The sequence below is a fragment of the Muntiacus reevesi genome, chromosome 22, assembly GCF_963930625.1.
Source record: "Muntiacus reevesi chromosome 22, mMunRee1.1, whole genome shotgun sequence".
Classification (NCBI taxonomy): domain Eukaryota; kingdom Metazoa; phylum Chordata; class Mammalia; order Artiodactyla; family Cervidae; genus Muntiacus; species Muntiacus reevesi.
Genome location: NC_089270.1, coordinates 220,401 through 245,601, shown reverse-complemented (window position 1 = coordinate 245,601; position 25,201 = coordinate 220,401). Strand labels below are relative to the sequence as shown.

At 54.6% G+C, this 25,201-nt stretch overlaps 1 protein-coding gene across 1 annotated transcript in view; it reads left to right on the top strand.

Moving 5' to 3' along the window:
- Nucleotides 1–24,171, top strand: part of CPLX1 (complexin 1) — a 38,126-nt gene extending 13,955 nt beyond the window's left edge. The window contains exons 3-4 of the mRNA XM_065914627.1: nucleotides 17,658–17,833; nucleotides 23,798–24,171. Of these exons, the coding sequence (XP_065770699.1) occupies nucleotides 17,658–17,833; nucleotides 23,798–23,995 (374 nt within the window). The 3' untranslated portion in view covers nucleotides 23,996–24,171. The remainder of the gene's footprint in view (nucleotides 1–17,657; nucleotides 17,834–23,797) is intronic.
- Nucleotides 24,172–25,201: the final 1,030 nt, after the last annotated feature.

The following is a 25,201-nucleotide window of genomic DNA, read 5'->3' as shown; positions in this document are numbered from 1 at the left end:
TTCTCGCTCAGACTGTTTTCCGACCTTATTCTTGGCCACAGAAGCAGCCTCAATAGACATAGGAGTCCAGTCCACAGCGACTGGAGCGAGTTCTCTGTCCACAATGGGATGAAACAAGAAACACATAACAGAAGGAGGTCTGGAATACCTGCCCAAATATTTGGAGACTGAACAACACACTCTAAACAGCCCATGAGGCCACGAAGGATCAGCGAGGAAGTTAGAGAGCTCTGTGAACTGAATGCAAATGGCAAAATGATAAAAATTGTGGAATTCAGTGAAGTTGTGTTTAGAGGGAAACACATCACCAAACACTTCAGCAGAAATGAAGAAAGGTTTCCAATGATTAACTTCAACTTCTGACAGGTGAAACTGAGGGAAAGGAATGAAACCCAAAGTAAGCAGAAGAAGTGAAGTGAAGTCGCTCAGTCGTGTCTGACTCTTTGTGACCCCATGGACTGTAGCCCGCCAGGCTCCTCCATCCATGAGATGTTCCAAGCAAGAGTACTGGAGTGGGTTGCCATTTCCTTCTCCAGAGGACTTTCCAAACCCAGGCCTCCTGCATTGTAGGCAGATGCTTTACCATCTGAGCCACCAGGGAAATCATAATCACCTCCACTATAAGCAAAAGAAAGGAAATAATAAAGATCAGAATGGAAACTACTGAAATGAGGGGTGGGGATGACAGAAGTTAGTTAAGAAGATCAATCAAATCAGACTTGTGTTCAGAATATATTAAGAACAGTTACCAGTTAAGAATAAGGTGATCAACAGCCCAATTAAGAAACAGGCAGGGTTTCCCTGGTGGCTCAGTTGGTAAGAATCCGGCTGCCAGTGTAGGGGACACAGGTTTGACCCCTGGGTCACAAAGATCCACGTGTGGCAGAGCAGCAGAGTCCCTGCCCCATAACTGCCGAGCCTGTGCCCTGGACCTGCACTCAACAGGGGTGCACGCCGCACCCGGAGCACACCCCGAGCTTGTCGTGACTCCAGGAGAGCCTGCGTAGTGACAAAGACCCAGCACAGCCATAACTGCATGTAAATAAGTTCAGTTATTTAAAAAAGAAAGACATGTGCCAAAGCCTGAGGCGGTAGACCATAACCCTCAGCTCCAGGGGGCCAGCCAGGACAGCAAGGTGATTGCCTCATTGAGGGCGTGGCTGGGCTCAGGGGGGAGGGAACGAGAAGGCACTCCACCCTCTGAGTCCTCCTCCCCGAACCTGGCACTCAGCATAATCAAGAGAAGGGCATCAGACAAGTCCTAACAGAAACACATGGACTTCCTGATAAGCGCTCCTCAAAGTGAGCAGGTTGTCAAGAAAAGGAAAACTTGAGAAACTGTCACAGCCCCTTTGTTGATCACAGCCTTGTCCTGGTGAAGGGGCTTGCGTAACTCAATGAAGCCATCAGCCATGCCGTGCAGGGCCACCCAAGACAGACGGTCATAGTGAAGAGCTCTGACAAAACGTGGTCCACTGGATGAGGATGGTAAACCACTCCAGTGTTCTTGCCTGGAGAACCCCATGAACAGTATGAAAAGGCAAAAAGATAAGACGCTGGAAGACAAAGCCCCCAGGTCCGAAAGAGTCCAATAAGCTACTGGGGAAGAGTGGAGGGCAATGACTGACAGCTCGAAAATAATGGAGAGGCCAAAGCAGAAACGACATGTGGCTGTGGATGTGTCTGCTGGTGAAAGTAAAGTTCAGTGCTGTAAAGAGCAATATTGCATCAGTTCAGTTCAGTTCAGCAGCTCAGTCGTGTCCGACTCTTTGTGACCCATGGACTGTAGCACCCCAGGACTCCCTGTCCATCACCAACTCCCAGAGCTTGCTCAAAGTCATGTCCATCGACTCGGCGATGCCATCAAGCCATCTCATCCTCTGTTGTCCTCTTCTTATCTTGCCTTCAATCTTTTCCAGCATGGGGGTCTTTTCTAATGAGTCAGCTCTTCGCACCAGGTGGCAAAAGTATTGGAGCTTCAGCTTCAACATTAGTCCTTCCAATGAATATTCAGGACCGATTTCCTTTAGGATGGACTGGTTGGATTTCCTTGCAGTCCAAGGGACTCTCAAGCCTTCTCCAACACCACAGTTCAAAAGCATAAGTTCTTCGGCACTCAGCTTTCTTTATGGTCCAACTCTCACATCCATACATGACCACTGGAAAAACCATAGCTTTGACTAGATGGACCTTTGTGGGCAAAGTAATGTCTCTGCTTTTTAATATGCTGTCTAGGTTGGTCATAGCTTTTCTTCCCAGGAGGAAGTGTCTTGGCTTACAGTCAAGCCATGTCTTGACTGCAGTCATCATCTGCAGTGATTTTGGAGCTGAAAAAAATAAATTCTCTCACTGTTACCATTGTTTCCCTAACTATTTGCTGTGAAGTGTTGGGACTGGATGCCATGATCTTAGTTTTCTGAATGTTGAATTTCAAGCCAACTTTTCCACTCTCATCTTTCACTTTCATTAAGAGTCTCTTTAGTTCTTATTTGCTGTCTGCCACAACGGTGGTGTCATCTGTGTATCAGAGGTTATTGAGGTTTCTTCTGGCAATCTTGATTCCAGCTTGTGCTTCATCCAGTCCAGCATTTCACATGATATACTCTGCATATAAGTTAAATAAGCAGGGTTACAATATACAACCTTGATGTACTCCTTTCCCAATTTGGAACCAGTCTGTTGTTCCATATCCAATTCTAACTGTTGCTTCTTGACCTGCATGCACATTTCTTAGGAGGCAGGTAAGGTGGTCTGCTATTCGCATCTCTTGAAGAATTTCCCACATTTTGTTTTGATCTACACAGTCAAAGGCTTTGGCATAATCAATAAAGCAGAAATGTTTTTCTGGAACTCTCTTGCTTTTTCTATGGTCCAACAGATGTTGGCAATTTGATCTCTGGTTTCTCTGCCTTTTTAAAATCCAGCTTGAACATCTGGAAGTTCACGGTTCATGTACTGTCGAAGCCTGGCTTGGAGAATTTTGAGCATTACTTTGCTAGTGTGTGAGATGAGTGCGATTGTTCAGTAGTTTGAGCATTTTTTAGCATTGCCTTTCTTTGGGGTTGGAATGAAAACTGACCTTTTCATTGCTGAATTTTCCAAATTTGCGGCATATTGAGTGCAGCACTTTCACAGCATCATCTTTTAGGATTTGAAGTAGCTCAACTGGAATTCCATCACCTCCAGTAGCTTTGTTCATAGTGATGCTTCCTAAGGCCCACTTGACTTCGCATTCCAAGATGTCTGGCTCTGGATGAGTGATCATACCATCATGGTTATCTGGGTCATGAAGATCTTTTTTGTATAGTCCTTCTGTGTAATCTTGCCACCTCTTCTTAATATCTTCTGCTTCTGTTAGGTTCATACCACTTCTGTCCTTTACTGTGCCCATTTTTGAATGAAAAGTTCCCTTGGGATCTCTAATTTCCTGAAGAGATCTCTAGTCTTTCCTATTCTATTGTTTTCCTCTTTTTCTTTGCATTGATCACTGAGGAAGACTTTCTTATCTCTTCTTGCTATTCTATGGAACTCTGCATTCAAGTGGGAATATCTTTCCTTTTCTCCTTTGCCTTTAGCTTCTCTTCTTTTCTCAGAAATTTGTAAGGCCTCCTAAGACAGCCATTTTGTTTTTTTGCATTTCTTTTTCCTGGGGTTGGTCTTGACCCCTGCCTCCTGTACAATGTCATGAACCTCCATCCATAGTTCTTCAGGCACTCTGTCTATCAGATCTAATCTCTTGAATCTATTTGTCACTTCCACTGTATAATTGTAAGGGGATTGATTTAGGTCATACCTGAATAGTATTTTTGCCTCTTCATACTGTTTATGGGGTTCACAAGGCAAGAATACTGAAGTGGTTTGCCATTCCCTTCTTCAGTGGACCATGTTTTGTCAGAACTCTCTATCATGACCCATCTGTCTTGGGTGGCCCTACATGGCATGGGTCATAGTTTCATTGAGTTAGACAAGGCTGCGGTCCATGTGATCAGTTTGGTTAGTTCACTGTGATTGTGGTTTTCATTCTGTCTGCCCTCTGATGGAGAAGGATAAGAGGCTTGTGGAAACTACGTGTGCCTGATGGAAGAGACTGACTGAGGGGGAAACTGGGCCTTGTTCTGATGGGTGGGGCCATGCTCAGTAAATCTTCAGTCCAATTTTCTGTTGATGGGAGGGCTGTGTTCCCTCCCTGTGGTTTGACCTCAGGCTAAACTATGGTGGAGGTGATGGAGCTGATGGCGCCCTCCTTCAAATGGTCCCAGGTACTCACCGCTGCACTCAATGCCCCGACCCTGCAGCCGGCCACCGCCAACGCACGCCTCTGCTGGAGACTCCCGGACGCTCCCGGGCAAGTCTGGGTCCGTCTCCTGTGGGGCCGCTGCTCCTTCCTCCTGGGTCCTGGCACACGCAGTTTTGTCTGTGCCTCCAAGAGTCTGTTTCCTCAGTCCTGTGTGAGTTCTGGCGGCTCTGTGGTGGGGTTAACGGTGAGCCCCCCCAAGAGGGCCTACGCCACACCCAGGTCTGCTGCGCGCGGAGCCCCTGCCCCCGCGCGGGCCGCTGCGGACCCGCCTCCGCAGGAGACGCGCAGACACAGCTCTGTGGGTCTCTGGGTCCGGGCGTGCACAGGGCTTGTTGGACCCCTCCAGGCATCTCTGGTGGGTATGGAGTTCGATTCTTGACGTGTTTACACCCCTCCTGCCATCTTGCTGGGGCTTCTCCTTTGCCCTTGGATGTGGGGTATCTTTTTGGTGGGATCCAGCATTCTCCTGTCAACAGTTGTTCAGCAGTGAGTTGTAATTTTGGAGTTCTCACAGGAGAAGGTGAGCGCACATCCTTCTACATCCTGTCTCCACATAAGAACTGCAGTCTTAGGTCCATGTGTGTGTGTGCGTGTTCAGTCGCTCTGTCATGTCCAGCTCTTTGTGACCCCATGGACTGTAGCCATCTGGGCTCCCCTCCTCTGTCCATGGGATTCTCCAGGCAAGAACACTGGAGTGGGTAGCCATTCCCTTCTCCAGGGGATCTTCCTGACCCAAGGGTTGAACCTGCGTCTCCTGCACTGCAGGTGGATTCTTTACCATATGAGTCACCAGGAAAGCCATGTTAAGTCCATGAATCAAGATAAATTGGACATGGTCAGGCAGGAGATGGCAAGAGTGAACACTGACTTTTTAGAAATCAGTGAACTAAAATGGATGGGAATAGGCAAATTTAATTCAGATGACCATTATATTAATACCTACTCCTGTGAGCAAGAATCTCTTAGAAGAAATGGAGTAGCCCTCATAGTCAACACGAGTCTGAGATGCAGTACTTGGGTGAAGCCTCAAAAATGACAGAATGACCTCAGTTTGTTTCCAAGGCAAACCATTCAACATCACAGTAATCCAAGGCTATGCCCCAACCATTGATGCTGAAGAAGCTGAAGTTGAATGGTTCTATGAAGACCTACAGGTTTCCCCTAATGGACAGAGGAGCCTGGCAGGCTATAGTCCATGGGGTCTCAAAGAGTCTGACATGACTGAAGTGACTTAGCATGCATGCATGCATGCATGAAGACCTACAACACCTTCTAAATTAACACTGAAAAAAAGATGTCTTTTTCATCATATGGGGTTGGAATGCAAAAGTAGGAAGTCAAGAAATGACTGGAATAATAGGCAAACTTGACCTGGGAGTATAAAATGAAGCAGGGCAAAAAAAACACATAAATAAAATAAAATGAAGCAGGGCAAAGGCTAACAGAGTTTTGTCAAGAGAACATGCTGGTCATAGCAAATACCATTTTCTAACAACCCAAGGGATGACTCTACACATGGGCATTACCAGATGGTTAATACCAAAATCAGAATGATATGTTCTTCATAGCTGAAGATGAAGAAGATTATACAGTCAACAAAAACAAGACCTGGAGTTGACTGTGGCTCAGATCATGAGCTCCTCTTTGCAAAATTCAGGCTTAAATTGAAGAAAATAGGGGAAACCACTAGGCCATTCATGTATGACCTAAATCAAACTCCATATGATTATACAGTAAAGGTGAAAAATAGATTCAAGATATTAGATCTGATACCCTGAAGAACTACGGACAGAAGTGTGTAGCACTGTAGAGCGTTACAGGGCCAAAACCATCCCAAAGAGAAAGAACGAAAGAAGGCAAAGTGGCTGTCTGAGGAGGACTTATAAATAGCTGAGAGAAGAAGAGAAATGAAAGGCAAAGGAGGAAAGCAAAGATATATTCATCTGAATACAGAATTCCGGGGAATAGCAAGATGAGATAAGAAGGCCTCCTTGAATAAACAATGCAAAGAAATAGAGGAATAAAATAGAATGGGAAATCCTAGATAGCTCTTTGAGAAAACTGAAGATATCAAGGAAACATTCCATACAAGGATGGTCACAATAAAGGACAGAAACAGTAAGGACCTAATGGAAGCAGAAGAGATTAAGAAGAGGTGGTAAGAAATATACAAGAAAAGTCTTAATCACAGGATAACCATGATGGTGTGGTCACTTGCTGAGAGCCAGACATCTTGGAATGTGAAGTCAAGTGGGCCTTAGGAATCATCACTACAAACAAAGCTAGTGGAGGTGATGAAATTCCAGCTGAGCTATTTCAAATCCTAAAAGATGATGCTGTGAAAATGCTGCACTCATTATGTCAGCAAATTTGGAACACTCAGCAGTGGCCACAGGACTGGAAAAGGACAGTTTTCATTCCAATCCCAAAGAAATGCAATGCCAAAGAATGTTCAAACTACTGTACAATTGTACTTATTTCACATGCTAGCAAAGTAATTCTCAAAATCCTTCAAGTTAGGCTTCAGCAATATGTGAACTGAGAACTTCCAGATGTTCAAGCTGGATTGAGAAAAAGCAGAGGAACCAGACATCAAATTGCCAACATTCATTCGATCATGGAGAAAGCAAAGGAATTCCCCAAAACACCTGCTTCTGCTTCATTGATAGTGCTAGAGCCTTTGACTGTGTGGATCCCAACAAACTGTGGGAAATTCTTAGAGATGAAACATCAGACCACCTTACCTGTCTCCTGAGAAACCTGCGTGAACATCAAGAAACACAGTTAGAACTGGCTGGCACAATGGACCAGTTCAAAATTGGGAAAGGACTATGTCATGGCTGTATATTGTTACCCTGCTTATTTAACTTCTATACAGAGTACATCATACAATTGCCAGGCTAGAGGAATCACAAGCTGGAGTCAAGATTTCTGGGAGAAATATCAACAACCTCAGATATACAGATACACCACCCTTATGGTAGAAAGCAAAGAGGAACCAAAGAGCCTCTTGATGAGGGTTAAAGAGGAGAGTGAAAAAGCTGTCTTAAACATTCAAAAAACTAAGATCATGGCATGCAGTTCCATCCAGTCCCGTGGCAAATAGATGGGGAAACAGTGGAAAAAGTGAGAGACTTTATTTTCTTGGGCTCCAAAATCACTGCAGACGATGACTGCAGCCATGAAATTAAAAGACTTTTGCTCCTTGGAAGAAAAGCTATGACACACAGTGTATTAAAAAGCAGAGACACTACTTTGCCTACAAAGGTCCATCTGGTCAAAGCTATGCTTTTTCCAGTAGTCATGTATGAATGTGAGAGCTGGACCATAATGAAGGTTGAGCGCCAAAGAACTGATCCTTTTGAACTGTGGTGTTGGAGAAGACTCAAGAGACCCTTGGACAGTAAGGAGATCCAACCGGTCCATCCTAAACGAAATCAGTCCTGAATATGCATTGGAAGGACTGACGCTGAAGCTGAAACTCCAATACTTCGGCCACCTGATGGGAAGAACTGACTCATTAGAAAAGACCCTGATGCTGGGAAAGATTGAAGGCGGGAGGAGAAGGGGATGACAGAGGATGGGATGGTTGGATGGCATCACTGATGCAGTGGACATGAGTTTGCCCACACTCCGGGAGATGCTGGAGGACAGGGTCGCAGAGTCGGACACGACTGAGCAACTGAGCAGCAGCACAGCCTAGAGGTGCCTGAGGGGACATGGTGACTATTGTATACGGTCCCTGGACGGGGTCCTGGCCCAGAAAGTGGACCTCAGGTGGTCACCTCAGACATCAGTTAATCGATTCTCAGTTAATCAGTTTGTCGATTGTGGCAGGTGGGCCAGTCTAATGTCACGTGTTAACAGTAAAGGAAGCCATTGTCTCCTGTTGTGGGGGGCATATGGGAACTCTGTGTGCTGCCGTCATAATTTTTCTATAAGTCTAAGTTTGTTCCAAAATGGAAAGTTTATTTTTGAAAGTATGCAAGTGGTTTCAATAGGGATTCCACCAAATAAGGTACAAGCGCATGAGAAGGTGCTCACGTCTGTGGTCAGGAGGGAAACGCAGCAGCCGCGTCATGGCCCCCGGGATGGTTGGAATCGCAGGGACAGGTGGGAGCCGTGTTGGTGGGCATGCAGAGAAGTGGGAGCCCTCGGACACACTGGTGGGCTTGTGACATGATACAACTGCTTTGGAAAACAGTTGCAGTTCCTGAAAAGCAGAATTCCATTTGCCATACAACTCAGTGTCCACTCCTGGGTGTCCACTCACGAGACATGAGCGTGCAGGCGCTCACAGATCCTGTCTGTGTGGCTTTAGCCACAAAGACCAAATGGAGGCAACCCCGTGTCCGTCACCTGATGACGGGACACACCCTTGGTGCTCATCCTCTCAGCCCTGAAGGACGAGAAAGGGTGGGTGGGCAGCACAGCGTCCCCATGATGGCCCACCCCCCTGCGATGCTGCCTGCCCTGTGGCCGCCTCTCTGCGGGTCTGGGGGGCATGCGGGGAAGGGCGGGCGCAGGGAGGAGTCAGTGGTCTGCTCATCAGTGGGTGGTTTGGTGGGAAGACTGACACAGGGCCACCAGGAAACTGGGGGGCTGGACGTGTATTGTATCCTGACTGTGTGATGGGCTCGTGGATGTGTTTGTCAGATTTCATGGCTTAGAGTATGCCCACTGCATTTCCATTAAGCTGTTCTAAAACCGCTGTGCCACTGGGATGGCACTCATGTGGACCGGGGCACCTGAGGCTGGGCTCCAGGCAGGCCCGGGGAGCTGGCAGTGCCGGGCATAGCAGGAGCTTCCGTCCTGTGTCCTCGCGGCTGCGGAGAGGAGGCCCTTCAGCCCAGGCGGGGTGGTGCCAGGACCCCAGGTCTGGGGTGGGGGGCCCTGGGAACAGCCCGAGATCCCTGCTGCTGTGTTAGCACAGGGAGTCTGGACAGCATCCACACATACCGACACTGATTGGACCACCTTTTGTTCCCCAGGATGAACCCTTCCTGCAGCATTCTGGGAGAAGTGTTGGCCCACCTTTTGTTCCCCAGGATGAACCCTTCCTGCAGCATTCTGGGAGAAGTGTTGGCCCACCTTTTGTTCCCCAGGATGAACCCTTCCTGCAGAATTCTGGGAGAAATGCCAAGCATGCCTCCTGTCTCTTAGCTGTTCGTGTGGGAGCCCGGCCCCACTCGGCGACTTTTCTTGGCGTCATTCTTGTGCTGATTTCACAAAAATAACCAGGAGGATTTCCCTCTTTTTTTTTTTCCCCTTCCAAGAACAGTCCAAATATCATCGGAATGATCTGCTTCTTGACTGAAAGAATCCATCTGTGAATTCTTAGACATGGTTCTCAGATTTTGACATTTCTTGAGAAAACTACTTCATTCAGGTTTTCACGTGTGTGGGCATGGAGGGCAAAGGTATCATCTGCCTGTTCTAATGTCCTCCCACCTGCAGCCTTTCTCCCTCGTTGGTCCCGAGTTCGCAGGTCTCTGCCCTTTCCCCGCCCCCTCGCTCCCGGCAGCCCACCCGGCCACGGCCACGCCTGTGTCTGAAGCTCCGCGTCCTCAGGATGCCCTTGCTGTCGCATGCCCGCCCCTCAGCCGCAGTCCAGGGGTGGGTGCAGGGGGCTGCCCGGGGCTGCCCCATGGGTCTCACTAGACCCCACCTCACATTCCAGCTCCCAGAACACAGTGGCTGTGACATCACCTGAGCTTGCGTGTTAGCGAGACACGCGTGTGCGCCGGGGGCGGCTCTGAGATCTCGGGTTTGCAGGGTGGGGGGCTCTGCAGGGTTGGGAGGGGCCTGCTCCCAGGTTCCCTGCTGCTCCTGCTGTTTGCCTGAGGCCTTCAGACGCTCGGCGTCATTCCTGTTAATACACTGAAATTGTGTTCAGGTTGCTTCTGCTGCCTGATATTCCTTTTGAGATGTGGGATTATGAATCAATTTAAATTTATACTTCTCTTTTTTTATCGTGGTAAAACACACACCACAGAAAATCTGCCATTTTAGCTATTCTTAAGTGCACACTTCAGTGGCATCAACTACATTCCCATTGCCATGCAGCCATCACCGCCACCCACTGCAGAACTTCTCCGTCTTCCCAAACTGGACTCTGTCCTCATTAAACACTGATGCCCAGCCCCCCAGCCCCCTGCACCTCCTTTTCCCTTCTGTCTCTGTGATTTTGTCTGCTTTAGGGCCCTTAGTGCAATCAGGCAGTGCTTGTTCTTTTGTTTCTGGTATATTTCCTTCAGCAGGATCTCTTTAAGCTGTGTCGCTCTGTACCGCGTGGCGGAATCTCATCCCTGTTTAGGGGTGAACAGTGTCCACTGTGCGGATGGACCTCGTTGTGTTTGCCCCTCAGCTGCAGATGGGCGCTGCGCCATGTCTGCCTTCGGTTGCTGTGCCGCTGCTGCTGTGAGCACGGGGCGTGTGCATCTGCCTTCAGCTCTTCTGGGTTTATACCCAGAAGTGGCTTTGCTTCACCCTGTGGCAGTTCTGAGTTTACTCTTTGAGGAAGCTCCGCACTGCTCTCCAGCAGCTGCTCCACTTTAAGCCCCCGCCGACAGTGCTCAGGGTCCCAGGTGCTCCAGGTCCTGGTCAACGCTTGCTGCTTCCTGGGACAGTTTGGGTTTGGTGTGTGTTTTAAGTAATGGCCCCTCCAGTCGTGTGAGATGGTTGCTCACTGTGGTGTGGATGAACATTCAGCTGCCCTTGGTGAATATTCCATGAGAGTCTGGAAGAAACACGGGCTGGTTTTTGTTTGTTTGTTTGTTGAGGATTTCGGTTTGGTGTGAACCTCGTTTGTAACCTGCCCTTCTTTTTCTATCTTTAGACAATCAATGAAGAAGTGTCTAAACCCACACATAGGCCTTTTTCTCCTTGTCTGCACCGGGCCCTCGTTCTGTGTGGGGCTCCTCCATGCCCTGGGACCCCTGACATGGGGCACCAGGCCTGCATGGCTGTTTGCCCGAGATGGAGCCTTGTGTCCCGCTGTCTGCCAGGGCCACGGGCAAAACAAACCAGCCAGTCAGCAGCCACGGGTAGTGGCTCCCCAAGGAGGGGTGCGGCTTGTTGGGAGGAGGTAGGAGGAGGCCAGCGGGTGGATGGGTGGGCAGGCTCTTGTGGTGGCGGCTCCCGTGGCGGCCCTCGGGCTTACTTGCTTTGTGGCCTGTGGGATCTTCCAGGATCGGGGATCAAACCTGTGTCTCCTGCGTTGGCAGGTGGGTTCTTATCCACTGCTCCACCAGGGAAGCCCACCATAGAGTTCTCTGTTAAACATATTCCTGAGTGTTTTTTATGTTTATATAATTACTGTAAGTAGACCACTGTCTCCACTGATGTTTCTAGCTTGTTTCTGATAGTATGAGGTGAAGTTTTAAATTAATTTTTATCCATAAATATTGCACTTACCATTCTACCACTTTCCGTGATTAGTTTTGGTGGGTTTTCACTGGCATGTCATGAGTTTCTTGGGCGTCCCTTGTAGCCCAGTTGGTAAAGAATCTGCCTGCAGTGCAGGAGACCTGGGTTCGATCCCTGAGTTAGGAAGATCCCCTGGAGAAGGAAATGGCAGCGCACTCCAGTATCCTTGCTTGGAAAATCTCATGGACAGAGGAGCCTGGTGGGCTGCAGTCCATGGGGTCACACAGAGTCAGGCACGACTGAGCATTACTTACTTACGTGATCACATCACTGGCAAAAGAGATGGGTGTGAAAAGAGGGAGAATTCCATCCCTTTTTATAGTGCAGTACATCTTGGCTTATCTCCTCTGAGACTTGGTCAACCCTTCAGCACAATGCTGACCATTTACAGGAGGCCTGTGTCCATGCCGCTGATTTCATGGGAGCAGGTTTATCCACTCACCTTGTTCATTTTCTTCTGTAGTTACAGCTATTGTTTTTATTAATCCTCTTTGTCTTATTTTGGGTTGTTTATTGTTTTAATTATTTAAAGGTAATAATGAAGTCCCTAAACTTTCTCTTTTCGTCTTTAAAATTAAAGGCTATAGTTTTTCCTCCAAAACGGTTTTAGCCATGGATCCTAACTTTAGACAGAAAATGCTTATTTTTCTTTGCTCTTTAAGAGTTTTTACAATTTCAGTTTTTATTTCCTCTTCAACTTAAATGTTAACTAAGTACATATTTCTAAAACTCAAATTTACAAAGTTATGAGTCTGGTCATCTTTTTAGTACTTGTAATCTGACCGGGTGATGGTTGGGGGAGATGGCCTGTGTACCGGCTCCCGTTGGTCATTTGTCAGGGTTTTACCTCAGTTTCGTTGTGACGTGGTTGACGCTGAGTACTGCCCAGGACTGCATGGTCCCCTGGGTTCTGACTATGGCGTGGTCCTTTGCAGTCCGCACCCCAGCCCTGGGCCCAGGAACCCCTGACGCTCTTGTGGTCACCATATACCAATTCACACTTCTGTTTATATAAATGAAATCATAGAACGTGTGCCTGGCTGTTCGTACTCCATAAAGGTTGTGAGATTCCTCCATGTGGCCAAGAACCTCAGTGTCCCTGGACGGACGGCCTGGCCTCCACGTCCATTCACCTGCTGACAGGTGTTGAGGGGCCTCTTGTCTGGGCTCATGCAGATCGGGCCGCACACGCATGTGAGCCTGCGTCTCTGCTTCTCTGGGCAAACTCCAAGGAGTGGGATTGCTGGGTCACGCGGGCGACGCGCGTTTAATCGTAGGAAACAGCCAGGCTGTCTTCCAGCTGCCGTGCCAGCAGCACCCCAGCGGTGCCGGGCTAGGGTCCCGGTTCCTCCCCGGCCTCCCGGCACCTGACGCCTTCAGTCCAGGACACTCGAGTGGGTGCCTGGAGGTCTCGCCCCTGAGTTGAGTTTGCACCCTGTCGGTCAGCTCTTTATAGAGCACATCTGTTCAGGTGCTTACTTGCCATCCGCATCTCTTCTCTGGTAAAGTGTCTACTCAGATCTGTTGTCTGTTTGTAAAATCAGGTGGTCTGTGTTCTTATCCTTGGATTGTAAAAGTTCTTTACTTGGTGTAAGGTTTTATCAGACCAATGGTCTGCAAACATATTCTCTCGGCCTTGCCTTTTTTCTTTTTTTTAACAGTGTCTTATGAACAAAAGTTTTTTGTTGATGAAGTCCAGTCTATCAATTTTTTTCTTTTAAGCCTCATGCTTTTTTGTCACTTACGTAAGAAATTTCTGCCTAAGCAAAGTCACAAAGATTTTCCTCTTATGCTTTCTTCTTGAAATTTTATATTTTTACCTTTTCCACTAGGCCTATTACTGAGCTTTATGTGAGGTGTGAGCTTACAGCAGACATTTGTATGTTTGCTTGTTTGCAAAGGAATACCTCGTTGTTTCAGCGCTGCTTGTGCAAAGACTGGCCTTTCTTCACTGAGTTATCTTCGTGGCTTTGTCAGAAACTCACTCGAACATACACAAGTGGGTTTATTTCTTGACCATTTATCCTGTTCCATGGGTCCACACGTCCAGTCTCCTGTCAATATCACACTTTCTTCATTACAGTAGACCTTGGAAACAGGAAGGGTGGGTCCTCTAAAGTTGTTCTTTTGCAAAACTGTTTTGCCTATTCTAGGTCTTTTGCCATTTCCATATAAAGTTTAGAATCAGCTGGTAGATTTGCTCAAAAAGCCTATTTGCATTTTGTTTGGGATTGCACTGAATCCATAGATCAATCCAGGGAAAACTGACATCATAGTGATGCTGAGCCCATGAACATGGTGTCTCTCCCTATTCATTTAGGTCTTTTTAAATTTCTCTCAACAGTTCTATAGTCTTAGGTAAAACAGGCTTCCACATCTATTAAAAATATAGTCATAGATATTTTATATTTTTCTCAGTATTGCTAATGGAATTGTTTTTCAAACTTCATTTCCCACTTGTTAGCTGCTAATACATAGCAACCCTTTGTTGTTTATTAATTTTGCGAGTTTGCTAAAACCACCTTTTCGTTATAGCATGGTTTTGCAGACTCCTTCAACTTTTTCTACACAGATCATACGTTATTTGTTAACAAAGACAGTTTCACTTCTTCCTTTTCGATCTTTATGCCTCTGTGTCCTTTCTTGTCTTAGTCCAACGGCCAAGTCCTCCAGTACAAGGGGACTGTAATGTCCTTTGCTTATTGGTGAGCTGAGGCAAGGATTCAGTATTTCACATGGACCGTGATGTTAGCTGAAGGGTTTGCTAAGGTTCTGTTTGTGACTGAGTACATGATGCTTAGCTGTTAAATGTTTAAAACTCGTTATTTGCCAACTATTCAGTGAGTGCCTGCCTTGTGTCTGGCACTGTTCCAGTCGTAGGGAGGACAGCCCAGCGCTGGTCAGGATCCCTTCTCTCCTGGCATCGACCTTCTGTTGGCAGAGGCTGACAATAAAGAAGCCAAAAAGCGTATCAGGCCACTTCAGGTAGCGATGCATGCTGTGTGGGATCACAAAACTGATTGAGGTGGGGAGGGTTGCTTATCTTTGCCCACTTTTATTTCGGGTTGATATTCAGACTGATAACTAATAAAAATTTGTGGTGTTATGTGAATCCAGGTTCATGCTTCCCCAGAGGAGCTCGTTTACCCCGGGAACCAGGGCTCTCTTCTCAGGGCTCTGAGGCCCTCCGTCACTGACGACGTGCGCAGGTCCCACGTCTGTGAGTCTGTCTGCAGGTGGCCTGTCCACTCGGATCACTTGGCCCCTCCCCTGTAGCACCGCGCTGTGTTCCCTGACATGGGCCACTGGGCAGAGCGTCCCACCTCCTCTGCCCCTCCTCGAGGTGTCTCCTGCACAGGGCCTTTGTGAGCCCTGTCCTAGAGAGCTCGCTCCGGTTGTTGGGTCTGTGCACAACCTGCCCGCCCAAGCATGGGGCCTGCGCCAGGGGAGAGAAGTGCCCGTGCCTCATCCTGCACTGAAGTCGTCCCCGCGGGCTTTACCTGACTGTCGAGGGGAGGGTGGCATCGGCTACTCCCGCCCTGGCACTCCCCTGCTGAGTCACCCAGGCAACAGAGGCTCAGACAAGAGTGAGGGATGGATGCTGTCAGCTCCTGCACCCCTAATGTGGCCAACGAGTCCTGGATTCGGGAGGCTTGGGCTGCGGCTGTCCATCTGGGCCTTGAGTGCGACCGCGTGGGACAGCTCGCCTGCAAACGCTGTGAAGGTGGCGTGGGGGCGCCGCGTGGAGGCAGGATCGGGGCCACAGGCAGAGAGCACAGGGAAGGCCTGGCCTTGGTGCTAGCGCCAAGGTGACCTCTGGTCTCCTGCCCCCGGCCTGGGAGAGGTCGCCAGCCTCCCGGAGCACCGTTGGTTTGCTGGAATCGCTCCCCTGAGCCTTCTCTGACTCCCAGGCAGGTGGGGCGGACCAGCCCAGAGCTCCAGTGGGGGCAAGGCCAGTCCACCTGGTGCGCAGAGCTCAGCACATAGCTGGTGCTCAGTAGATGCCTGTGTGATCACTAGGCCTAGAGTGCACATGGCGCGTTGGAGGAGCCGGTTTGGGGACCCAAAGCACCCAGTCGGCGTGACCCCTCCAGGCCCCACGCCAGCCTCCACGCACTTTCCATCGGAAGAGAGATGCAGAAGAGACTGTTCACATACCTCTGCCCTCGATGCCAGTCCTCTCCATGCAGGAGAGCGAACTATCAGTCACTCTCACTTTAGTGTGAGTGAGCTTGGTCAAGAGGGGAGATTTGTGTTAAGGCCGCCCAACAATGCTGTAGGTGGCCCCTCTGCCAGGGAGGCTGGGAAGGTTGCAGCTGCTCAGGGATCGGGGCTGTCCTGCTCAGCCCCTCCCCACCACCCCCACCGGCGCTGCCTGCCGGAACAACAGACCACGAGGCAGAGAGAGCCCGGCCGCCTGTCCTAGGAGCCGAGAACAGCGAGTCTGCAGCTCTGCTCCTGACCCAGTTTCCCTCCAGCCACCAGCTGACAGTCTCCTTTGCAGAATTTTGCAGACGTGGGAGGAAACTGACGTGAGGCTCCTGGTTTCTGTCCTCATCTGGAGCCGAGCCAGCCGGGTGGGCTGCCTGCCCCTACAGTGACCGCATGACCTGGCAGTAGTCTCAGCAGCTGGGAAGGCCAGCCCCACAGATGTCTAGATCTCAGCTCAGAGCACTCAACGGGCTGCGGCCCCCTTCCCACCACCAGGCTCCTCTGCCCACGGGGGGCGGAGGTGGAGACCTGCGGGTGGAGAGGCCAGAGTCTCTCCCGGTTCCAAGCTGCAGGGACCTGTGCAGCCTGGGAGCAGAACAGGAGCCTCCGCACCCAGGACAGCGCCCGGGAGCTTCAGGACACCGGGACTGAATTGGCGAGGGTGGGACAGGGCCGGGGGCGGGGGCACCTCTGCCTATGGCGGGGGGCGGACTCAGACCACTCCCAGGGTGTGGGCTAAGCCAGCCTCCGGCTGCGCCTGGGAGGAGCCGTCCCAGGATGAGAGGACAGAGTGGGCCCGGCAGAGACCAGACAACCTGGGCCACGGGCCCCTCAGAATGCGGACTGGTTCCCAGGGAGCACATGGGGCTCGCTCCTGCTGGCGGCGTGCAGTGTGCAGGGCGCTCCTGCAGGGCTGGCAGCCCGGCCTGAGAGTGGCTGACCCGCAGCGCTGACCACTGTGCCCTCTCCCCGCGGTGCCCCTGCGTCGGGGGCTGCAGCTGTGATTACACGTCTGTCCTGGGGCTGAGCCACAGGGGCATCCGAGGAGGTGTTTGCTGTCGCCTGTGAATCAGGCGCCCGTGAGCAAAGTGGCGGCTGGCGAGGCAGACAAATTAGGGCCTTGGGGCTGCCACGCGCCGCCGCCAGCAGTTCTGGACCAGAGCCGCCCCCGCCCCGCCACACAGCCACACACTCAGCCACCCTACCAGCCAACAGAGGCTGAGCCCCTGCTGCACCCGGGACCCAGACAACACACACGGCATACAACCACACAGACACACACACAGCCACCAACAGACACACACACAACCACACACAGACACACCACACAGACACCCACACTCAAACACACCACACACACAGACAAACCACACACAGGCACACACACACAATCGTGCATACACACAGCCACCCACACACACACAACCACACACATAACCACACACAGACACACACACACAACCACCCACAGACGTACACACATACAACTACATGCAGACATACACAGCAACCACATACAGGAACACAAACGCAACTACACACAAAACCACAGCCACACACACGACTGCAGCCCAGAGGCCTGCGGGTACGTCTGCAGTCGCGCCCAACAGACACAGCCCCTCCGGCCCACGCTGGGGGCCACCGCCCTGCTGGACCGGGGGCCTGGCGGGCAGGGGAGGGGAGGGCGGGCCTGGCCTGACTCCCGCCTCCCTGTGCCCAGGGGCCACCAAGGACATGGGCAAGATGCTTGGGGGCGACGAGGAGAAGGACCCTGACGCCGCCAAGAAGGAGGAGGAGCGGCAGGAGGCTTTGCGGCAGGAGGAGGAGGAGCGCAAGGCCAAGTACGCCAAGATGGAGGCGGAGCGCGAGGCCATGCGGCAGGGCATCCGCGACAAGGTGGGCGCTGCGGCGCGGTCTGGCCCCGCCCCGCTTGCACAGACGGGGGACGGGGAAGGGCTGGGGCGGGGGCTGCCTGCGGGAGGGCCGAGTGAAGCCTGGCTGGGCCGGGGCCCCCTCCTCCGAAGCTCGCAGAACTGACCTCGGAGAGGGACCCCCGGGGAGGGGGCGGGCGGGTGAGATCCCGCGCCCCCGCGTGCACGTTTGCACAGGCTCACTGGGCCTGGGGCTTGCCCTGCGGCCGGAGTCCTTCTGGCCCCGATGGCAGGGGTGGACCCCATCCTCCTAGTACCCTGGGCTAGGGTGCTGGCTTCTGCAGGACAGGCTCCTGTGGCTGCCCGCAGGATGGCCACCACCGACTTGGAGGGCAGGCCCTTCTGGAGAGGAGGAGCAGGGTGGCCAGGGGCTGGCCCACCCAGTGGGCCGCAGGTGGGTGAATCGTCGCGGGCTGGAGGATGCCCCTGACCACACCCGGGTGGGCCTCAGACCCCCGAGGTGAACGACAGGGTGTTGGGGGGCAGGTCTGTGGCTGTGTGGGCTGGATGGGGGTGGGCTGGGAGCTGGAGGCCATCTTTCCAGAACCCTCTGGCACCTTCCTCTGTGCGCAGGGCATCATACACCCGCGGGGACCCGAGGCCAGAGCAGGGGTGGACAGGTGAGGCTGTCAGCTGGGGCCCCAGGGGCCTGTCCACTGCCCATCCTCAGGTGCCCATCCAGCTCGTGGGTCAGAAGGGCAGGCATGGGACGGCTGCTCCGGCCTCCTTCAGGGTGGGCCGGCCTGCGGGCCAGGTGGAGAAGGAAGGGCCGTCCCCAGGGCCCCATGGTGTCCTGAGCCACGTTCTCCACGGTCCACAGCGTCTCGGGCCTTGCCCACCACTCTTGGCCCCACACGGGCCAGGCACCTCCACCCAGAGACTGGGGGGGGACTCAGTTTGGGGGTGCTGCCTCTTAGTTCTGTCCTGCCCCCCACCCTGACACTCCCATCTCTGGGCCCTGGGGAAAGTGTTTCCAGACACTGTGGATGAAGCCTGTGGAAGGGGGCTGGGCGCAGGTGGAGGGGTCCTCCAGAGGGCGTCTCCAACAGTCCCCAACCCTAGACTGGCAAGATGCTCGGGCTGCAGGGGGGGCGGCTCAGCCCCCAGGACCCTCCTGCCTGCCTGGTTCGCAGGGCCTCTGCCTGACACAGAAGCTGCAGTGAGGATACAAGTGGGCGCCTGCAGGTCTCTGGGCCTATGAGGGGTCCCCCATGTTGATGGGGGCGTGGGGTGCCCCCTGGTGTCCCATCACTGGTCGCTGAACACCCTTCTGGGCAGAAAGTTCAAGCTGATTATGCTGGGGCGGCAGCTCATGAGACCCTCACCCCCAGGACCAACCTCAGGACTTTCAGAGCCGTTTGGGGAAGAGCCAGGAAGAGCACACAGACAGCAGAGAGGCAGGCAGCCATGGGCGGGGAGGGGTCAGAAGGTAGAGACACCCCACTCATTCTGCCTTTAATAGAAAGTCCCTTCTGCCCCTTCCCTCCTCAAGCCGCCCAGCGGCCCCATCTCCCCCGGGGCCCCAGCCCCAGGGGCACGGGGACACTGCCCCTCAGGGCTCCCACTGCCCCGGGGCCTTTGCTTGGCTGCTCCCCTCCGGGGCTCCCTGAGGCGCTGCCTCCCTGTCCCCTCCACACTCCTCTCCTGTCTTGCTCTGCACCTGCCTTCATCTGGGTGCACGCTTGCTCACTCAGTTGTATCCAACTCTGTGACCCCACTAGGCTCCTGCATCCGTGGGATTCTCCAGGCGAGAATACTGGAGTGGGTTGCCTTTTCCTCCTCCAGGGATCTTCCCGACCAGGGATCAACCTCAGCCTCCTGTGTCCTCCTGCTTTGGCAGGCAGATTCTTTACCACTGAGCCACCTGAGAAGCCAACCTTTATCTGGCACATACTTTTTACTGGTTTACTGTTCACTGTCCATCCCCGCAGGGAGGGCAGGAACTCTGACTGCACTTGGCCGTTGTATGCCGAGCAAACGAGTGAGTGAGTGAACAAGTGAGTGAACAGGCATTAGCTCCAGGGTCCTTTTCTTGCTCAGGGAACCGAGTGGGACTTACAAGTCACAAAGTGAGTCCCAGTGAAAATGGGGAATGTGTCCCCACCCTAAAGGCAGTTCCACGGGAGGCCAGGGGGCAGGGTGACCCTCATCACCCCCACCCTCAGGACCCCAGCTTTCAGGGCCACCACATGGAAGGCTGCAGCCAGCCCCAAGGCCCCCTAGCCTGGTGCCCCGGGGGTCGCTTGGCCACTGGTCCTGCTTCCTCTGATGAGCATCGCCCCCATCTGGGACCCCCTTGGGTGGGCTGAGTGCCTTTGCTTCTGAACTGCCTCCACAGACCCCAGGTTGCTCCTGGACCCTGGCAGTCCCCAGACCTACCGTGGCTCCATCAGCCACAGCGGCCGGTCTCCCCGCCAGGCCCAGGCCTCCTTCCTGGGCACGTCCAGGGTCTGGTCTCACCCCCCCAGGGGGCACGATGGTGTCTGCTGATTTCAGTTGCCGGGGCAGGGGTCCGAGCCGGGCCCCACCCCACGCAGGGGCTGGGGCTGCAGTTTCCTTACTGGCCCAAGCACAGCTTCTGCAGTCAGAGGATTAGGCGGACTAGGGGGCCAGGGCTTGGTCCTGGGGGGCAGCCTGCAGGGAAGGTGTGGTGTGTTGGGGAGCATAGCGACACACACAACTGAGTCTGACAGGTGGGGGCTGAGCCTCGGGGGTGTGCAGGGGAGACAGGCTGATGGTGAGCACCCCCATTCACAGGTCGGAGGCAGCTCAGGGTCTGATGCACTCTGGATGTTAGAGCCCCAAAGCCCCAGGTCCTCACAGCCTCAGCGCTGGTCTCCAAGAATTTGGCCACCTCCTCCAAGGAGTGTCCAGTTCAACAGAGGGGAGCCTGCCCTGCCCCCAAGACCCCAGAGGTGGACAGAGCGGCCGTGGGAGGTCAGGCTGCCCCGGCCACCCAGGGTGGTGGCCCCTGCTGCCCTCTCTCCCCAGACGTCCTGACAATGAGCTCAGCGCCTGGATCCCCCTACTAACCGACAAAGTCCCCTGGCCCTGCCTGGCCCCCATGGCTGCAGAGCCGTTCTCTACCCGGCCTTCCAAGGTGACTCCCTCCCGCCCTCCTGCTCCCCACAGGTTGGGACCCCTGACCTTTAGGAGTGGCTCCCCCAACGGCCCTCGCTGGCTCCCAGGCTCCAGACCCACTTCCTGCAGTCCCTTCCTGGTGTCTGGGGTGGGGTGCCCCGTGGTATGCCCCATGCCCCCACCCCCGACCTCACGAGTGGTCAAGGAAGAGGGTGGGTGTCCCTCACACGGGGGCCGAGGAGTCAGGCCAGGCCACGTGCCCCAGCTCCCTGGGGGACCTCATCTGTATTTGGGGCTCCTCGCCTCTGCGGGCTGGTGGGCGGTGCCTCCCCCCCCAGCCCCGCGTGTAATGACGTCATGATGCACTGCGCGTGCCCAGGTTGGGGGAGAGTGGCCCACCTGTGTCATCTGGTCCCCGCTTCCTGGTCTGCACCCCCGCCTTCAGGTTTACACTGCACCGCCGGGTTTGGTGTTTCCAGCCACCCACGTTCAGCGACTCTGAGACAGAACCACCCTCCAGCCAGCGCTGGGCTGGCGGGTCCTAGTCGACCCGGCTCCCACGCCCCAGGTTTGTGCTGAGAATAACAGGTTGTGGGCAAATCGCTGACTCTCACCGTTAGGGAGCACTGCTTTGCCCAGGGCGCTGGCAGCCTGGGCTCCCTCCGGACCTCAGTGGTACCGTCTCAGTGGTTGAGGAGAGTGGAGGGAGGGGGTTGGGATGGGGGGGACTGGGGGAAGAGTTGGGCTTTCAGACAGGTGCTCAGCCAGACCACATCAGAGCCAGGCTCTGGGAGAGACCCCAAAGAGTAAGGTGGCCCTCAGGTTTGCCCAGAGTGGCTTAGGCTCAGAATGGGTTTTAGCCTCAGTGGAGCGACTGGCTCGGGGCCTGGGGTCTCCTTCCTGGACCCTAGCGGGGACAACCGAGACACAGGTCCCTCCCTGACCCCCTGCCTGGCCCTACCATGTGTTCCTGCCCGTGCGTGTGTGTCCCTTTGCCACCCACCTGTTCCGCCAGCACCACGTGTCCCCCTGAGCATGTGCGTGCGCCTCTGCTGAGTGTGTGGGGGGCTTTGGCCACCACGGCCTCCTGGGTCCAGCACACAGACCTGTGCCCCAGTTGGGGACAGACGTCCTGTGGCTGCGGGAGCTGCTGGGCTCTGCGCCTCTGGCTGGAGGGAGGCTTTCTCTGGCCTGACCTAGTTCCTGGCGGTGTGTCTCTCCACCCTGCACGTCCTCCCTGCGTCAGAGCACCGCCCTCTGTGGTGACCCAGGAGGAGGGCTGTGCCCCTTGGAGTGGCTGCCACCTGGTCTGCTCGTCGCACTCTGCCCTGGGCTGACCTGGTGTCCATGCTCAGTGTGGAGGCCCTCTTGGTCAGTTGCCCTGAGCCCTCCCCCCTACCCCGGAGACCCTTCCCAAACTCCTGACTTGTCCAGGGTGCAGAGGGGCCTTCAGACCACTAGGGCCCCTGCTGAAGAAGGTGGCCAGACCCCTTACCCCTCCTTCCTTAGTGCCCAGGGGCACTACGCTGTGGTCTGGTCACTGCAGCCAGGAGCCCGGATTTCTCCTCTCAGACTCTGCTAAAGAGCCCTTGCCCCCCTGCCTGAAGCCCCCCACAACCTCGAGGGAGGAGATGGGTGCAGAGCAAGCTGGGGAGTGGGACACAGCCACCCCCCTAACCTGGAAGCAGAGCGAAGGGTCTTCTTGGAGGACCAGGGTACCCCTCCACTGCCAGCAGCACCAGTGTCAGCCCACTGCTTCCTTCGGGAGGAGCTAGTGAGGAGAATGAGCCGGCCTGGGGAACCCTCCCTGGGACCAGCAGGCCTGAGCGGTATGCTTCCTGGCACTCTCTCTTCGCCAACATCACAGCCTCTGCTTCTGGACATTCCATGTTGTGTAACCCAGGACTTCAGACCTAACCCCGGGGCACCCCCTCCCCAGCTCGGGTCGGTCCCGAACTCTGTCCCCAACCCATCAGGCCAGCGTGGCCCCACCTGGCCCCACCAGTCCTAAGGCAGGAAGTCTTCCCCTGGTCTCGTGGCCTCCTGACCACAGGCTTCAGGGCTTTGTTGGTCCAGGAGGGCTGCTGAGGGTGCTGGGGGCCTTGGGGTGAGGTGTTCGTGTCCTAGAAATTAATTTTCTTGGTTCTGGAGGCTAGAAGTCCCAAATCAAGATGTTGGCAGGACTGTTCTCCCTCTGAAACCTGTAGGCGAGAATCCGAGAGTCCTCTGGGCTTCTGGCATTGTCTGTGTCCTTGACTGGCGGCAAGGTGGTTCCCAAGCTTTTCTGTTTTCTTTTTCTGCTCTGCGTGTCCTTTTCTTTTACAAAGAAGCTCTGGATTTAGAGCGCAGGGAGGTCTCCTCTCTATTCTTACCTTAATTACACCTGCAGAGATCCTGTTTCCAAACAAGGTCACATGCTGAGGTTCCAGGTGACATGAATTTGGGGGGACTCCTTTCAATCTGAGGGGAGATTTTGGAAAGGGTTGGGGACAGAGAGGTACACAGGAAACCAGAACTGGGGGTGTGCGGCGGTGCCCAGGGGTGTTGCTGAGGGCACATCTAGGTAGGGTTCTAGGACACCCGCCTGAAGGTGACTGCGGGACACGGGGCATGCAGAGCGCCCCTCCTAGGGCTGGGGGTGCTTGGCGGCATCCTAGGATCCTTGGCATAAAAGTGTGGCCTCATGTCTGGGTCGCGTGGGGCAGGGCTGACACCCGCGCCCTCGTCCCTGGGAGGCGCGGCGCAGGAGGGCGGGGCCCGGGCCGGAGGGTGGCCTTACCCCGCCAGGCACCCTCCCGGGCGGGGCGGGGTCGGGGCCCGCCGCGCTGACCCTCTGCCCTCCCCGCAGTACGGCATCAAGAAGAAGGAGGAGCGCGAGGCCGAGGCCCAGGCCGCCCTGGAGGCCAACTCGGAGGGCAGCCTGACGAGGCCCAAGAAGGCCATCCCGCCGGGCTGCGGGGACGCGGCGGAGGAAGAGGACGAGAGCATCCTGGACACGGTCATCAAGTACCTGCCCGGGCCGCTGCAGGACATTTTCAAGAAGTAGCGCCTGGGCTGAACAGCAGCCCGCCCCGCGCCCACCCCGGTCCCGCCCTCCGCGAGGCCCCCGAAGAGCCGCCGGGAGCAGAGCGCAGCCCCCCTACGCCGATATAAGCCATAGCCCTAGGTCCATCCGCCCCGTTGCCCCCTCGCGCCTTGGGAGCCTCCGCCCACCTCGCAGCCCACCCGCTCCCAGAACCGCCCCCACCACCGAGGGGGGCGCGTCCGGCCCCCCACGGCCGCTGCCTTCTGTGCCGGAGACGTGGGGGGGGGGGGGCGGGGGCAGCTCCTTGCTCTTCCGGCAGGCAGCGGGTGGACTGGACTCGCCCCCAGACCCCGGGAAGCCCTTCTCGCTCCGCCCCTCACCGCCCACCCAGCAGGGCCCACGGCCAGGGCCATCGAAAGGGTCCACGTTGGTGGACGCCTGTCGGGCCCAACTCAGGAGCACAGCCATAGGGAGTGAGGTCGTGCGCCGGGGCGGGGGGACGAGCCGCAGGCGCCTGGGGCTCCCGCAGCAGGGTTCGGCCTGTGCGCCCCTCCTAAGCCCCGCCCCCGTTGCGAATCTGCCTGCCTTGGTGGCCTGGCCGCCACCGCTCTCCATGTGCATCCTTACTCTCTTCATCCACCTGTCTGTCCCCCGGCCGCGGCCTCTGGAAGGCTGAGCTTCCGGGCTGGTTCTCGCGAAGGGAGGCAAAGCAATACGCTTGGGAGGACCCTCTCTGACCTCTCCACCCCCAGAGTCCGCGGGCCCAGCGAACCCATCCCCTTCCCTGGCCGGCGCCTCCTGTCCCTCCGAGGCTGCTGGGGGTGGGGGTGCCCGCAGCCTCTGAACACCCGCACCTCCACTCAGAACCGGGAGGCGGTACGGAGCCTGGGGGCCGAGCGCTGAGCGCCGGCCGGAGTGTGTGGCCCGGAAGACCAGCCCCGACCCTCAGCCGCCTCAGCCCTGCAGGCCCTCGAAGGGGCATCCCAGCCGCCAGCCCAGCGGGCTCCCCGGAAGCGGCTGTGGGCCTCCCAGCGCTCCCCCGCCCCTTGTTTAATTTGCATCACAATATGTTGAATCTCAGGTAAATGAGGTCTTCTGTCTGTGAGGAGTTTTATCTTGACAGAAAGCTTGTCACCTGGGTCCCCAGGGCCCTTTCTGTTCACATAAATTTTCATCCTGTCCAGCGTCGCGGGCCAGGGGCGCGGCCCTCCCCCGCTCCTTAGAAAA